Source organism: Cyprinus carpio, chromosome A5 (genome assembly GCF_018340385.1).
Source record: "Cyprinus carpio isolate SPL01 chromosome A5, ASM1834038v1, whole genome shotgun sequence".
NCBI classification, from domain to species: Eukaryota; Metazoa; Chordata; class Actinopteri; order Cypriniformes; family Cyprinidae; genus Cyprinus; species Cyprinus carpio.
Window position 1 is genome coordinate 33139325 of NC_056576.1, and position 15421 is coordinate 33154745.

A 15421-nucleotide genomic window follows, 5' to 3' on the forward strand; every position below is an offset into this window, starting at 1 on the left:
GCAGCAGTTTTTCATTAACCACAGTGATAGACAAGACTTGTGCTTCATATACAAATGCCAATATCTAATCAGACGTTCAAAGCAAAGATTAGCATTTTGTAAATCTCTTAAGGCAAATGTGTGTCGTAAACATCACATATCACATAATATCACATATTCACTCTTGCACCAAGACACTCACAAGGCTTATTTACAGCTGTAATGATCCTGTGGAAATAAACATGAGACTACTATCCTTACTTAACATTTATTTACCTTCAGATTTGGTATTCCGGGAAAAGAATGTAAATAATTGACCCAAAAAATCACTATGGCTCAGAAAACACTCAACATTCAGTAACATTCACTGATGATAGTATACATAGTGTGACTGTTAAACCTTTCAGTTCCACGAAAAAATAAGATATTTTTATAGGCACTGGAAATAGAGTGAGTCACAAAAGAAATGGTGGAGTGAATAACATATATACAATATAACTTAATAAGTTTAAAATTTAAAATTCCAGTGTTTTCAATGCTCTCATTGGGGTAGCAGTTATAGCAGGGTTTTCATGCATATAAGATGGATTTTTATTTCTTCTTCCTCCTACTCTTAATTCCACATGGAGCACAAGGAATCAATATGCCCACACTCTACTGACAGTCACAGCATATATATTTTGCATTTTGAACCTCCACCTCAAACTCCTCAAATCGTAGGTTTGTTTAGTGTGACCTTTATATAGCTGCAAAATGTGGAGGTACACAAGCTCTGGTACAACCACACAGCAATCTATGGAACAGGAGAGATTTCAATTATGTGGCACAAATGAAATTAGTTGTGATTAGCATTGTGTTTCATTTATAATTTGTTTTTTTTGTGATAATTGACTTATTATGGGCCGTATAGCAACGTTAAAACAATATTAGATCAGCAAACACTGGGGCTCAAATTAAAATGTCAGGGGAAAAAAATCATACCTACCGAATTATTGCCTCATTATCAATTTTGACGATGCAGTATGGATCACTGCTTCCAGTTCTGCAAGTGAAATGAACAATAAAGTTACTGCATACCGGCAAAAATCTCTGAGCAATCGTTATTAATCTCATGATCACACATGATTGGTTTATGCAATCAAAAATTAATGGCATGGTAATTATGATGCTGTTGCTCTCTCAGATCAGTAACAAGGCATATTTATATATAGAAAGATAATATACATTTATGGTTAACAAGGATAAATGAAAAATATTTTTGTCTTCTTATCATGCACTTGAAAAAAGTACAGTTTAATTATAAATAAATAAAAATTCTAGCCTCATTCCATAAAAGATCCTTTTAAGGTCCCACAAAGAATCTTCTTTTCAGGAGCTTTAAAGAAACCTATATGAAAGAACTTAATTAATCTTTTCTTTCAAAGAATCTTTATCAATCCAACCATGAGATTAATGAGATTCCAGAGGGAAGTCATTTATAAGGTCAAAGACTGTCCAAGATATATTTTAAAAATCTAGTTTCTAGTAATTCATAGAAATGTAATCTTTGTAGGTTTTTATACAGTTTTATACAGTAAGGAATGTATTTATGAAATATATACTTGTGTATATTAATAGTTTTTTTTTCTTTTACAAATATCATGAATAAGTAATTCATAAAATCGAGTTTTTGGAGATCTGCAGCACATGACATTTTACAAAATGAGCTAACCTTGACAAATTGAAAAAATCTATTTATTTTCATATTTTAAGAGAATTATTGACATTGGCACATAATACGGGTGACCTTCAAGAGTCCTCTCTATGATATAATTTCCTTCATTATTAAAAAAAAACATATCAAGGTTTTTATATTTTATATTTTTACATGTATAACACTACACTTTGTATTACTGTATATAACTTTTGCATCAAATTACAAAAAAAAAAGTTTCTAGTAAAAAGTAAGTTTCTAACACAGCGGCTGTGGGAGTGATCACCATTATCAGTCTCTCTCTATTATTTCCTTTTTTTTTTTTTTTTTTTTTTGCTATCTGAACAAATGAAATCGCAAAAATATAATTTGATGCAGTCTACCGTTGTGTAAGTTTATGACTTCTGCTTCTGAAAAAAACACAGAAATGTAAAAGAGTCCAAAAAATAGTTTTTGACTTCATCCTGCACAAACCAAGCAAATTTCACTGGGATGAATGGGAAATGCTAACACATAGCTTTCTATATGAACTATACACCCCTCACTGTAAATTGCACTATTCAACTTCAAATTACAGCTTCCTGTTCTTTGTCAAATGAATAATACCTTTTTGTGTCTATATACTGGGCATGTAGCATACTTTCAATGACTCTCATTTTCATTTCTACATCCCTCTGTCTGATAGGTGAGCATTTGTTCATTGGAGGCTGTCTCAGATGAGCCCTGAATTGACAGAGAGCATGTGTAGAGACGTCTACTGTCACTATGAGGATATTGAAATTCCTCTGTGGAGGTGATGACTGCCCTTGGCAACTTTGATGAGCTGTATGAGTTTTTGTGTGCGATCGTGTGTGTGTGTGTGCTGAGGGAGAGGATAAAGAGTGCATCATGCTGTGATTCATCTTCACCTGTTGTTATCAGAGTAATGGGGAAACCTGTGGCTGTCAGAATCAGGTGCTACATCAAACAGCACTGTAACTTGGCAGAGGAACCACATACTATCATCCTCATGCCACCTGCAGGAGCAGGATATAGATGATGACAAAAGAAGGTAGAGGAGAGATTCCTCTCTCATTCTCTATGCTTCTTTTCTCTTATCTTCGGTAGCCATGATGTTCTGTTTGGGGACTGAGAGACCCCAGAGTCATATTACTAGATAAACACATACTTATATTTTTAATGTTGGTATGAAATGAAAATACACTCTGTCTACTTTGTAAAAACATGTTTTAGGTTTTTGACCTTGTAATGTTTACTCATAATATCATATAATCTTAGCCTTCTGGGTAAAGTGGCGTACGTATGCTTGACTTCTCCAATTATTTATTCACTTAAACTCTTCTTCACAATTAACTGCAAATTCATTTTTGAGTGCAATGCCCACATTTCAAAATCTAGTTGACAGCTGATGGATAGAAACATGTCCTCGCCCTAAATATTTTTTTCTTTTTCTGAAAATCTGTTACACTTGGATGTACATCACAATGCAGAAAAAAAAATCTGTAGTTATGTCGGTTTCAACTAAACTTTAAGTATTAGGTTGATACTTGATTTTATGATGAAAATGCCCCGACTCACACATAAACTACATAAGGAAATTTTGTTAACACTTGAAGATTTCATATATAATGCATTATAATGGTATTTTTTAATGCATTAATTATGCCTTGTAATGCCCATTATAATGCATTCTATGATCTTATTCACAATTGTAACCAGAGTTGTAATATATTATAATACTTATCTATTCATTGTTACATCTTGAGAAAATATAATAAATTAAAACACAAGACAGAAATGCAATTTCGACGCAACAAGGAATCTTTTTAATACGTTTTAACTTTAAAGCTCCAATATGTAGGAATTTTGTAATAAAATTTCCGAAAATAACTTGCACAGTGTGATATATTTCCTCCAGTTGTGTACTTACAATATCTCAAAAGTAGTGTTGTCACGATACTAGAATTTCTAACTTCGATACGATACCTTGAAAAATATCGATATTCGATACCATTTTCGATACTTGCACAGTGTGATAACCTGCCACAATATTAAGGGGTTATTTTTTTTATTTAAAACTAAATATAACAAGTCAAGAACATATATTTTACATTAACAAAAATGTCCTGAGGTAATGCACTTGTTCAAAAGCCTCTTGCATACATTCAAAAACCAATAAAGTGCAAGTAAAAAAAAAAGTGCAATCTTTTGTATTTCCAAGTAAAATCAAATCACAATGTCAACAAACGATACTTAAACTTCAAGCAAAAACAAAATCGTGCAATCTTATGCATCAAGTATCAAATTAGTAAACAAAAATAATTAAATGGAATCTGTTGCTGCAGTTTTAATGCAGATTTTCTCTACAGAGGTGAGTGAGATTGACACCAGCTGGTAGTGTAGGTTGTGATTGTGTTGTTTTTGTTGCAGGTCGAGTCTCATAGACCACACTTTTAAAATGAACTGAATGAACTAATCTAAGAACCTTAGGTTAATGGTAATAGATATTTGTTAACATGAATAAGCAATGAAAAATACTTACAAAACATTTGTTAATCAAAGTTAAAAGTTGATTTAAACTAACATTCACTAATACATGTACTAATTAAAATCCAAAGTTCTATTTGTTAATATTTTCCGTCCCGGAAAAAATATGTCGCCTCTCAGTGACGCAATGTCCGCTCTATACTTTTTTTCCGGTGTAGACCATGGCTGCATCCGAAAACTTAGGCAGGTGACTTGCTGCCTCGCTGCCGTATCAGGCAATGACTTTGCAGGCAGCGTTTTTGCACGAAGGCACCTCATGAAACTGATTTTGGACAGGCTTCTGAGGCAGTGTAACGGTTAAATGATCTACAGCTAAATATAGAGAGCTTTGGTGATAACTAAGTGGATATTTCATTACTGCAATATTAATTTCTCGCTAAAAATTACATCAAAAGTGGAAAACTTTGATCAAAAACAAACATCTTACACACAAACTGACCACCGAGCGCAACTTTCAGATGCCATCTTTATTTTTTGGCTTAACTGTCACGGAATGTAACCCACAGGATTTGTGTGGGATATCAAAAGGCAGCGAAGGATACATCTATGCTGCCTTCAGAAAATCGGCCAGATGAAGGCATCTCAGGAGACAGGAACTGAAGCTAACACGAATTCGGACGTGGCTTGATGCCTTCCTACCTTGGAATGCGTCCTTAGAAGGCAGCATTTTTTCAGTTTTCGGATGCAGCCCATGTGATGGTTCCACCACACCGGAATATCACATGGTTCAAATGCGGAAGTGGTGGTTATGTTATAGCCGCTTGTATGGTTTGGGTTGTCGTTGTTATGGATTACGATAAACTCTTTGGCGAGTATTGAAGTGCCAGTAAAACGTAAGTTATATTGCTCTTTGTACTAAGGTAGGATTTTTTATCACGTGTGGTGACCGAGATTATGGCAGTACAATTAAATACAATCGGATATGTGTTGTTAAAAATAATATTTAGTCATTACTTGCAAATGTTCGTTCAAATTTACTTTTAGAACGATTGGTTTGAGCACGTTAAACAACACAGCATTAACCATAAACACGTAACACTGCACAACATTAACCCAACAAATCATTTAACAAATAGCTGTAAGTTGTAACGGGATAATATAGTATAACATTTCACGTTCCTTGCAGTTCATTAATTATGATGACATAAAATAATACGATCATATATACAGGTAATACAAAACTAATAAATTACCTCATCCGTGATCATGATTCGTTTATCCAATTTAGATACATTGCTATGGTGAAAACGCATTAAAAACGACATCTCCCATCGTCACCTGCTTCGTAGCGTCATCAAGCTTCGCCTTTGTTATTGTTGGAAATGCGGCCTCTTGTGGTCAATTACAAAAGTCACATACTGGAGCTTTAAATTTCTGAAAATGTATTCATTTCTGAAGATATATAATGTATTATAATGCATTGCAACATACTTTCTGAATAACTTTATAATGCATTATACATAAAGGCTTCAAGTAAAGTGTTACTGAAATATTCATCCATCTTAAAAACCATGAAGTGAGTCTTCATGTGTTCATGGATATTCCGATAATCAACATATCATGTAACTAATTTTGCTCAAATTTCTAATGGATTGACAGTCCTGTAACTTTTAACACACGCTAATCTGGTATCTCTGGAACCGGAGACATTAAAGTAATCTCAACAGAACATGCGGTTAAAGTGGACATGAATACAGCTTGATAGAGACCAGATCCGCCTGACAGCAGAAGCTCTTTAACAAGCTACAAGCTCATCTGTCTGCTGGGCTCATTTGTTATTTTGTGATTCTGGTTCAGACTATCATCTCCTGCAGGATAACACAACTATGTCAGCTGTACAGCTGTAACTGATTAACACTGAGCCTCATTCTGAACACAAATCTAACAGCCAATGGATAGATGAGAAGCTACAAGAATTAGATGACTTGTGCTCTCAAACTTGTGCTCTCAACTAAGCCTAAGGCTGCACGATTAATTAAAATACAACCGAAATTGCAATATGGCAAATAGTGTGATTAATTCTCTGGCTGCGATTTAATTAAATATATGAGCATGTTTCAGAGTAAAGTGACATCATCCCAAACTTAATGAGAAGCACTCAAACTTGTCAACAAAAGAAAAGCTTTAAGGGCTCTCTGTAACTTTCCGACTAGGGCTACACGATAAATCGCATGCGATTGTCATGCACATCTCTTCGGTAAAGCTGGTTCTGTGATTAGTAGTAATAAATCTTCATCACGTGCTTTCAGATGGAGCGCCATTTAATACACAGAGCCGGAGTTCACAAGCTACACAATATCGCATTCATAATCGAATGGGATTCATCTGTGATTATGAATGCGACATTCCGTAGCTTGTCAGCGAACTACAGCTCTGTGTATTAAATGCCGGCTTTACTGACGAGATGCGCATGACAATCACATGCGATTTCATCGTGCAGCCCTATTTCCAATATAATAAAAACTTGGTGTAGCACTTGAAAATGAAGAAATTAGGATATTATACACTTTTACTGTAGAATTGTTATATTACTTTTCTTAAATACTTTTAAGATTTAATATTTTTTAAGTTAAATATTAGTTAAATAATATTAAATGGTAATATTTTTTATTTTGTTTAATAGTTTTATTTAGCAATAATAAATTATTATTATCATTAATATTATTGTCACAAAACTGCATGGGGACACGAAAGTTAAGGATCCAAGTGCAGTAGTTTAGAGGGATAATCCACAATTGTTGTTAAAACAGGCATGAGGTTAAACACAATAAGTAATCCAAACAATGACAGAGTTCAAGGCTGAGGCAAACATAGCAATCAAGAAACAGGCAGGACATCAAGAACCAGGAAAACAAAGACACAAGAGAACCAGGATAAAGGGCTTAGAACTGCAGTTGTGACATGCAAGACTTTGCAAAGATTGTCTGAAAACACCAGGCTTATATAGGCAGAGGTAATGAGCAACAGGTGAGAACAATTAGGCATGATGATTCCAGGCAATGGGTTATGGGAAATGCAGTCCAGGATAGAGTGGCAAAGGTATGGGATGGAGTGCCCTCTGTTGGCTATCAAGAGCACTCCAACTGGTGATCATGACATAGCCGCCCCCTTAAGGTGCAGCTTTCAGATGCTCCTAAACAAGAACAGACTTAAGTCCAAAGGGAGGTGGAGCCGAGGTGGAATGGGGGAGGGAGGGAGGACCAGACCCATGGACAGGAGGTTGGACCGAAGATTGAGGCAAATTGGGAAGCCAGAATAGAGCTGAAGGAGCAGATGACCAGGGCGGGGCCAGTGGAGCAGGAAGCCTGGACAGAGCAGGAAGCCAGGGCAGAGCCGAAGACCACCAGGGCAGAGCAGACGGGACCGAAGATCCCCACGGTGGAGCAGATGACCACCAGTGTGGAGCTAAAGACCACTTCAGCAGAAGATGCCTCGGGCAGAACTGGAACCTACCATGATAGATCTGAAGGCCACCAAGGCAGAGCAGACTGAACTGCAACAGCGAGTACAGAGAGGTTAGAAATGCCCCCTGTGGCCGTAACTGGACATTCAGAGAGTTCAGAGATGGCCTCCTTGGCCGTGACAGGATTGGCAGAGAGTTCAGGGATTGCCTCCCTTGCCATGACAGGACAGGCCGGGAGCTTAAGGGCGACCTCTGTGGTTGAGACACAGGCTGGCACCATCACAGGACTCTGGAGCGGACTCATGGACTGGAAAGGGCTCTGGAGCGGACTCATGGACTACAGAGGGCTCTGCAGTGGACTCATGGACTGGAGAGGACACCGCTGTCTCAGAAACATGTATAGCCCAGACAAACAAAATGGCGAACACCATTACTTGGAAGGGCAGTGGAGGGTGGCAGAACCTCTGAGATCGTCGGCCTTGAGAGCTCTGAGACCAGAGGGGCACCTCCCGCTCACACCGAAATTAGCGGTGGGTCTGCAACACTGGACATCAGTCTCGTTTGCCTGGGTTGTCCATGATGGCTGGACATTCTGCCTTGGCAGCCATCTTGCGGAGAGGCTCTGGACTGGCGGCAATCTTGTGGAAAGGTTGTGGACTGTTGGCCATCTTGTGGAGAGGCCTCCCCTACTGTGAAAGGAGAACCATACAGCATTAAAGCATAGTCCAGAAACTCACTGAATGACCCTCAAGGAGCATCACGGATTTGCTTGTCCTTGAGTGGAATGTTAAGCCCATAAAAGATAAAGCAAATGAGAGCATAATCCAGCAGATCAGAAACATTAGCAAAGTCCAGGAAAATCTGAATGTGCTCCACAAGGGTACAATTACCTTGGAGCAAATGCTGGATCCATAGTGGCGAAGTCTTCTGTCACAAAACTGCACAGAGACACAAAGGCTGAGGATCCAAGTGCAGTAGTTTAGAGGGATAATCCACAATCGTTGTTAAAAACAGGCATGAGGTTAAACAGATAAACAGGCAGAACATCGAGAACCAGGAAAACAAGACACAAGCGAACCAGAATAAAAGGTTTAGAACTGCAGATGTGACACATGCAAGACTTTGCGAAAACACCAGGCTTCTATAGCAGAGGTTGTCTTACTATTGGGAGATACGAGGGTCTGTATTACTTACTATTGGAGAAAGCGTACACTCTTAAAAATAAAGGTACTTCACAATGCCATAGGAGAACCTTTTTTGTCTAAATGGATCCATAAAAAACCTTTAACGTCTGAAGAACCTTTCTGTTTCACAAAAGGTTCTTTATGGTGAAAGAAGGTTCTTCAGATTATAAAAAGGTAAGAAAGACATGGTTCTTTGTGGAACCAAAAATGGTTCTTCTATGGCATAACTGCAAAGAACCTTTTAAGCGTATTTATTTTTAAGAGTGTAATGCTCAACTTGGATCACTTGTGCCTTAATAACCAATCACATTACAGCTTTGACGTCACTGAATTTCAGCCAGAGTTGTGACACTCAATCGCCATTTGCAGATACCATAAAAAATAAATGAGAAATCCCACCTTTCGCAAAAAGTCAGTGACTTCTCTTATAAAACAGCATCTTTTTTCAGTGTAAATTAAAAAAATAGTTCAATCCAAAAGTATTGTTTAGTGTAAAACATGCTGAAGACTAGCTGATAGGCTGTCAATTCATTAAATGATTAGCAGCTTCCTCTAAAAAGCGGTTTATTCAGCGTAGTGAAGCCTCTCCTCCATCGACATACATTAAAAAAAAAAACAGCCTCTGGTCTCTTTTTCCATGTACTGCCAAAGAAGACGTGTAAGCCTCAGCAGCCATTATGGCTTGGGGTTTGTTGGTTTTTGGGGGGAATTTTTTTTTTTTTTTTTTATTGGTTGGTTGCTTGCCTTGTATTCTAGTGGCTTTGTTATATAGGCACAGGTAATGAGCAACAGGTGAGAACAATCAGACATGATGAGTCCAGGCAATGGGTTATGGGAAATGCAGTCCAGGATAGAGTGGCAAAGGTATGGGATGGAGTGCCCTCTGGTGGCTATCAAGGGCAGTCCAGCTGGTTACTGTGACAATTATTATTGCTGTTTTATATTCATGTTGATATATAATTACATAATTTTTGGCCAAACTGTTCAGCCCTACAAACAAGCCCAGAAACTTGGAACTTTTTATCGCATTTTAAATTTATTCACAAAATCAGAATTCAAATCAGACTGTTGACATACCAATTTAAAATTTAAACCGGTCCCCTAATTGTCCGCCACAGTGAACTGGTGTCATTAGATGGTTGCCAAGGTGTTGGTATGCAGTTCCTATGTTGTAATGGATTGTTGCTAGGGTCTTGATAAGGTAATTTGAGGTATCAAATAAAGTCAGGATGAGTTACTTTCAGGGATAAGTGTTTAGAAAAAATTACAACATTAACAGTTTTAAAGTTCTTATCCAGTATCTGATTGCATTCTCTATTTTTAATGATCTTGTAAAAGTCCCAATCAAGGAATATTTATCTCAGAAAACAAGTCCTCATATTCCCTGTGCCCAGGTGCTGATTGCTCACCGCCTGCTTGATTAAAATTAGCTACCTAAAACAGTCCAAAATCTACTAATCTTTCCAGATTCTCATAATCATTTGAAAAAATCCAGTAGAAACCAAAAAGGTGCACACTCTTTACTAAAGCTCACCCAGGTCCTGTGTAAATAAAGAGCATTTGTAGAGAACATGTGCATTGTTTGGCAGTGTCACCACAGTGTAAATACAAACACTCCACACAGCATCTGCTCTGACGGTTCGGCCCACCCAACTAAACAGTTCAGCAAATTTGATTATTGACTAGTAATTTAATCTAATCATACAAGGAAGTGAAATCATGATTACTGCAGTAACTCAGGAAGAGAAGGCCAGCGAATCACATATTCCTCTCACTGACATGACCACAGTGCTGAAATGTTAATGTGGATGACCTTACTAACTAATAAAGATCATTTCCTCACAGAATGTGGGAGAGCTGTCCTTTTCACAAATAGAAACATTAAAACATTGTCGTCTGGGCTGCCGCTGAAAAATCATAACCATGTGAGTTTCATGCCAGACAAAGAAACACTGAGCTGAGCACCAAATGAATTTGTGTTATTCACAATGGAATGCTGACAATTCCAAACAAGGAACTATTAACAAGCTTATTTCATTTTTTCTGCTTATTAAGGGTTTGAAAAGAGTATTTTTGGCATGAGATTTTAAAAAAAGAAAAAAAAACTGAATATAATTGCTTGAATCTGGTATTGTGTTTGATATACTGATGAGTAATATCTGATAAGTGAAATGCACTATGTTTCTGTTATTTATTTCCTTATAGAGGGAGCATCTATGCCAAAAGTGTACAAATCACACAATAAAACAGCTTTTTAAACTTTTTTTCAACAATTCATCAATTGTTCTGGTTATATATGATTTTGAATGTGTCTAGCTAACTGAAACACCCATTTAGAAATATTTATACAACTTATATAATACTTATATTGTAATTATTTATTTTGATTGTGTATTGCTTATTTGATAAATGATTTTGATATATTTTTGAAATTTATTGTAGGTGCACTTTCAGTGATTTGTGTTTCAAATACAGGTCTAGGTTATACAGGTATATTTGTTTTTTTTTACTGAGATGTACTCTAATATGGTATATGTAATATATATAGGCTATGATGCATGTCATAATCCCACAGGTTTTTGCTTTTATGGTATATGTCTTTATCATCGTATATACATGAACTTCCCACATATTATCTACTGAACTTGCAACATATATACTGAACTTGCCAAATATTCACATCAAGTCATCAGCACTTACATGTCCTTGATTGGCAGGTTCTTTCCTTCCACAATTTTGATGAATAGTGTGCTTCGTTTAGCCATGCTGTCATTCAGAGAATATATCACGCGCCGACACTTCTTATTCCTTCAGTAACACGCATGTTTATAAGAACTACACAATGATAAATAAGCTGTTCTATCTGTACAGCTTGTCATAATAAACGCTGCACTGAGAAGCAACACCGCCGATCGGTCCAGCGGTCGTCTACACAATCCACGCGTTAGACACGGGTGGGTTTGATTTCTGCGGGTTGTTTGTAGGAGGAGTGACTGACTGGATCACACACTTGAAGAGAGAACAGACGCGACGTGACAAAACTACAACGCTCCCTTTAGAATCAACACAGCTGGTCAGAAACTGCAAGACAAGGACGCGGTTATAGACGGCGTTGTTGAATTCTGTACTTTTGTCGCGTCGCGTCAAGTGGGGACGAGGTGTGGTGTGACGCGACGAGTGAAATTAATTCTCCGTGTAAAGGGGAAAAGAAGTCCTTTATTGCCCTAGTGATTATCAAGAGCTAACATAGCTGAGATAAGCAAACCATGGTGTTGATAGACTACTCGGTAGTAATCACTAAAAACTAATAGGGTCACACTCTACTCCCGAAAATATTTCTCAGCGTTGGTACTTTTTTGAAAGTCAATTTTTGTATCGATTGTATCATTAAGGGTTGGCTGAAAGCTGCTGAACATTTCCAGGATGAAAGATACAGTTCATTGAACGCACGTTCTCACATGAGACTATACGGGGTAAGTTGTCACAAAGGATTTTCAGCTAAAAATATTAAAGGTTGCGAGTGCATTTGACAACTACCCTAATAAAAATGTGACGACCTGTACTGGCCTTTGCATTTTACAGATCGTCTTTCTGGCGATTGTCTGAATGTATGTCAGTGTGGTTTAACTGTGTTCACTTGGTTAGCCAAAGATGTGATGATACTGCAGAGCAGAGTTCAGAAGGGGAAAACATGTCCTAATTTAAGAGGATTTTGAAACAGGTGTTTGAAACCAACATTCAAAACCACTGGTGAAAACACGTTTTGACATTTAGATTTTTTTCTGATTTCTACATAATGTTTCTCTAGTAGAAAATGTTTTTTTAGATCATTAAAATGTTCTTCACACTAAAAAAAAAAATGGTTGTTTTTAGAACTTCTCTGAAAGGTTCTTTGGGGAACCCAAAATGGTTCCTTTTTTGGCATCACTGTGAAAACCCTCTTTTTGAATCTTTAAGAGTTTATTTGAGGGCAGCCATTCACTTCTCACTTATTTGTTTAATTTTTTTTTTTTTTTTTTTTTTTTTTTTTTTTTAGGGGGCATGAGCCTCAGTGAAATACTGATTTTCTTTTTTTCTAATGATTCAGTATACATATTATTTAGTGTGAAAAAAGCAGTAGAAAAAATGTTGCATTCAAAAAAGTGATTCTGAACAGCTGTAAGTGTAATATGACAGCGTACTTCCTTTTTCACAGAGGAATTATGCCTCGAGCACGGGTTATTATGACTGATAAGCTCATGATCTGACCAAATATCCCCAGTCTGCCATCATAATGGAAAGAGATTCCACTTTAACCGAAATGACTCACATAAAAACAAAAATACTAGCAAAACTGAAAGGAAATATCTCTCTAACCTCACCAGTAGCTGTTTTTGAAGGCTGACAGAATAATCAAGGTGAAAAACTGAACGACTCCTTGATTATGGTCTTTGGTGGAAATCAAAGCATAGATTCTAACATAATGTCACTGACATATTCTGAAATGCACAAGTGCTGTCAACATGAGTATAAAAAGATCAAGAAGTGTTCCTACATCATGGAAAAAGGAAGGTGATTCACTGTCCAGTCAAAACAGTTTCAGTCCAGGAGGAGGTGAACCGAATTGACCAACTCTACAGGAATAAAAGGGAAGTTCACGCAATAGGAGTCTTGAATCAAGAACATTCTCAGACAAGGTAAAATGTTGATGTTGTATAGGCTCCGGTTTCCCTTCAAATGACATGTTTTTACACGTAATTGATGTATGTGAGTGTGGGCACGGCTGACTCATTGATCCAGGAATACAGACTCACCTTTAGAGCTGTGACCAGAGGAGGGGATACGCTGTGTGGGCTTCTTGTGACTCACCAGTCTATCAAAGAATTACCCGAGCACAACTCTCTTTTTAGATGAAGTGTGTGTGTGTGAATATGAGTCGCCATTTAGCAGAGGCTTTTCATCTGGAATATAAGGATATCCCATGTTACAAGCACTTTACAATAAAGCCCCATTAATTAACATTAGTTGCAAACATTACCTAACAATGAGCAATACATTTGTTACAGTAGCCCTATTTATTAATCTTTTTTTATCATTAATAAAAAAATACTTTTTTTATTATTATTAAGGTAAACTAGGGCATATTAAATAACAGATATTTTAATTTTAATAATGTATTAGTAAATACTGGAATTAATTAAGAAGTATTTTTCATTGTTAGTTAATGTTAAAGGAATAGTTCACCAAAAAATGAAAATTTGATGAAAATCTACTCACCCTCAGGCTATCTAAGATGAAAATGAGTTTGTTTCTTTATCAGAACAGATTTGGAGAAATTTAGCATTATAATTATCATTATTATTATTATAGTTTAGCAAATTTATCACTTCCTCTGCAGTGAATGGGTGCCGTCAGAATGAGAGTCCCAACAGCTGATAGAAACATCACAATAATCTATAAGTAATCCACGGACTCCGGTCCATTCACCATGTTTTGACTTTAAACCATCGCTTCTGGCTAAAATATAAATCCTCTCAATAATACTGCTTTGTTCAGTGAAAATTTGTGTTGTCTAAATCTGGAGAGAAATATGGACAAATCAAGCACCATTTACAAGCTAAAACAATACAAACAAATTTTTAAACCAATATGTCAGTGGATTGTCAAATATGGAGTTTTTCACAGGAGGAAGTGTTATTATGTAGTATGGGCTATGATGGATTTGTTTCTTACAAACATGTTTTATCAGCTGTTTGGACTCTCGTTTTGAGGATCTGGTGAGCAAGTGTTGTAATGCTAGATTTCTCCAAATCTGTTCTCTTCTACATTTTGGACATCCTGAGGGTGAGTATATTTTCAGGAAATTTTCATTTGTGTCTGAACTATTCCTTTGCCTAATATAGTTAAATAAAGTGTAAAGTATCTGCATTATTTCTTTTACTCCAATCCAGTCTCTCATGATAAAATGTATTATGAGATGCTGATTTCATATGAATTTGTACACTGCAATCTGTAAGCACAGAAACATAAGCATGAAGGTTCATCCCTAAGCCTAACCCTAAACCTGACCACCAATGGAGTATAAGCAGTACAAAAACATACAAATGAGATAGCATGAATTCATACAAATTTGCCACCAATTCACCAAAACCTAAAATAGTTATGAATTGCCATGAGTGTGTGTTGGTATTTTATAATGTATGGATGTATTGTGAGCAGTACGATAACCTGGACAATGAAAGTGGTTTATATCCAGAATAACCAAATAATAATCCTGATATGACAAATGTTCTAAAAGCTTAATTAATCCTAAAAACTCAATTAACTGATGGCATGAAATGACATGAGAGAAATGTTGATTAGAAATACACTTTTATTTCATCCAATACTAAAAAATTAGTTTTTTAAAATAAAATAAAAGAGTAGTTTCATTATGATTTGTTAAATATTTTTTTTTTTTGTTTTTTATTTTATGCTCATTATGTCATGTTATCATGAAACTTTACTTGCTTATGAGGTTGTATGACAGTTAGGATGCTTCCTTAAGAGCTGACTGTATAATTTTTAAACATACAGTTTTTATGACATTGTATCAATTGAAAAACTACATGGAATGGCTGTACTTTTGAAAATGTA

The 15421-nt window shown here is 36.4% G+C and overlaps 1 protein-coding gene across 2 annotated transcripts in view; it reads right to left on the reverse strand.

Moving 5' to 3' along the window:
- LOC109090124 (ras GTPase-activating protein 4-like) overlaps positions 1-12003 on the reverse strand; it is a 53495-nt gene extending 41492 nt beyond the window's left edge. The window contains exons 1-3 of one of the 2 annotated variants that reach the window (XM_042756946.1): positions 11507-12003; positions 2581-2688; positions 965-1021 (exon numbers count right to left, since the gene is read on the reverse strand). In XM_042756946.1, the coding sequence (XP_042612880.1) occupies positions 965-1021; positions 2581-2688; positions 11507-11571 (230 nt within the window). In that variant the 5' untranslated portion in view covers positions 11572-12003. The remainder of the gene's footprint in view (positions 1-964; positions 1022-2580; positions 2689-11506) is intronic. The other variant, XM_042756947.1, reaches the window with a different exon arrangement.
- Between the last annotated feature and the right edge of the window lie 3418 nt (positions 12004-15421).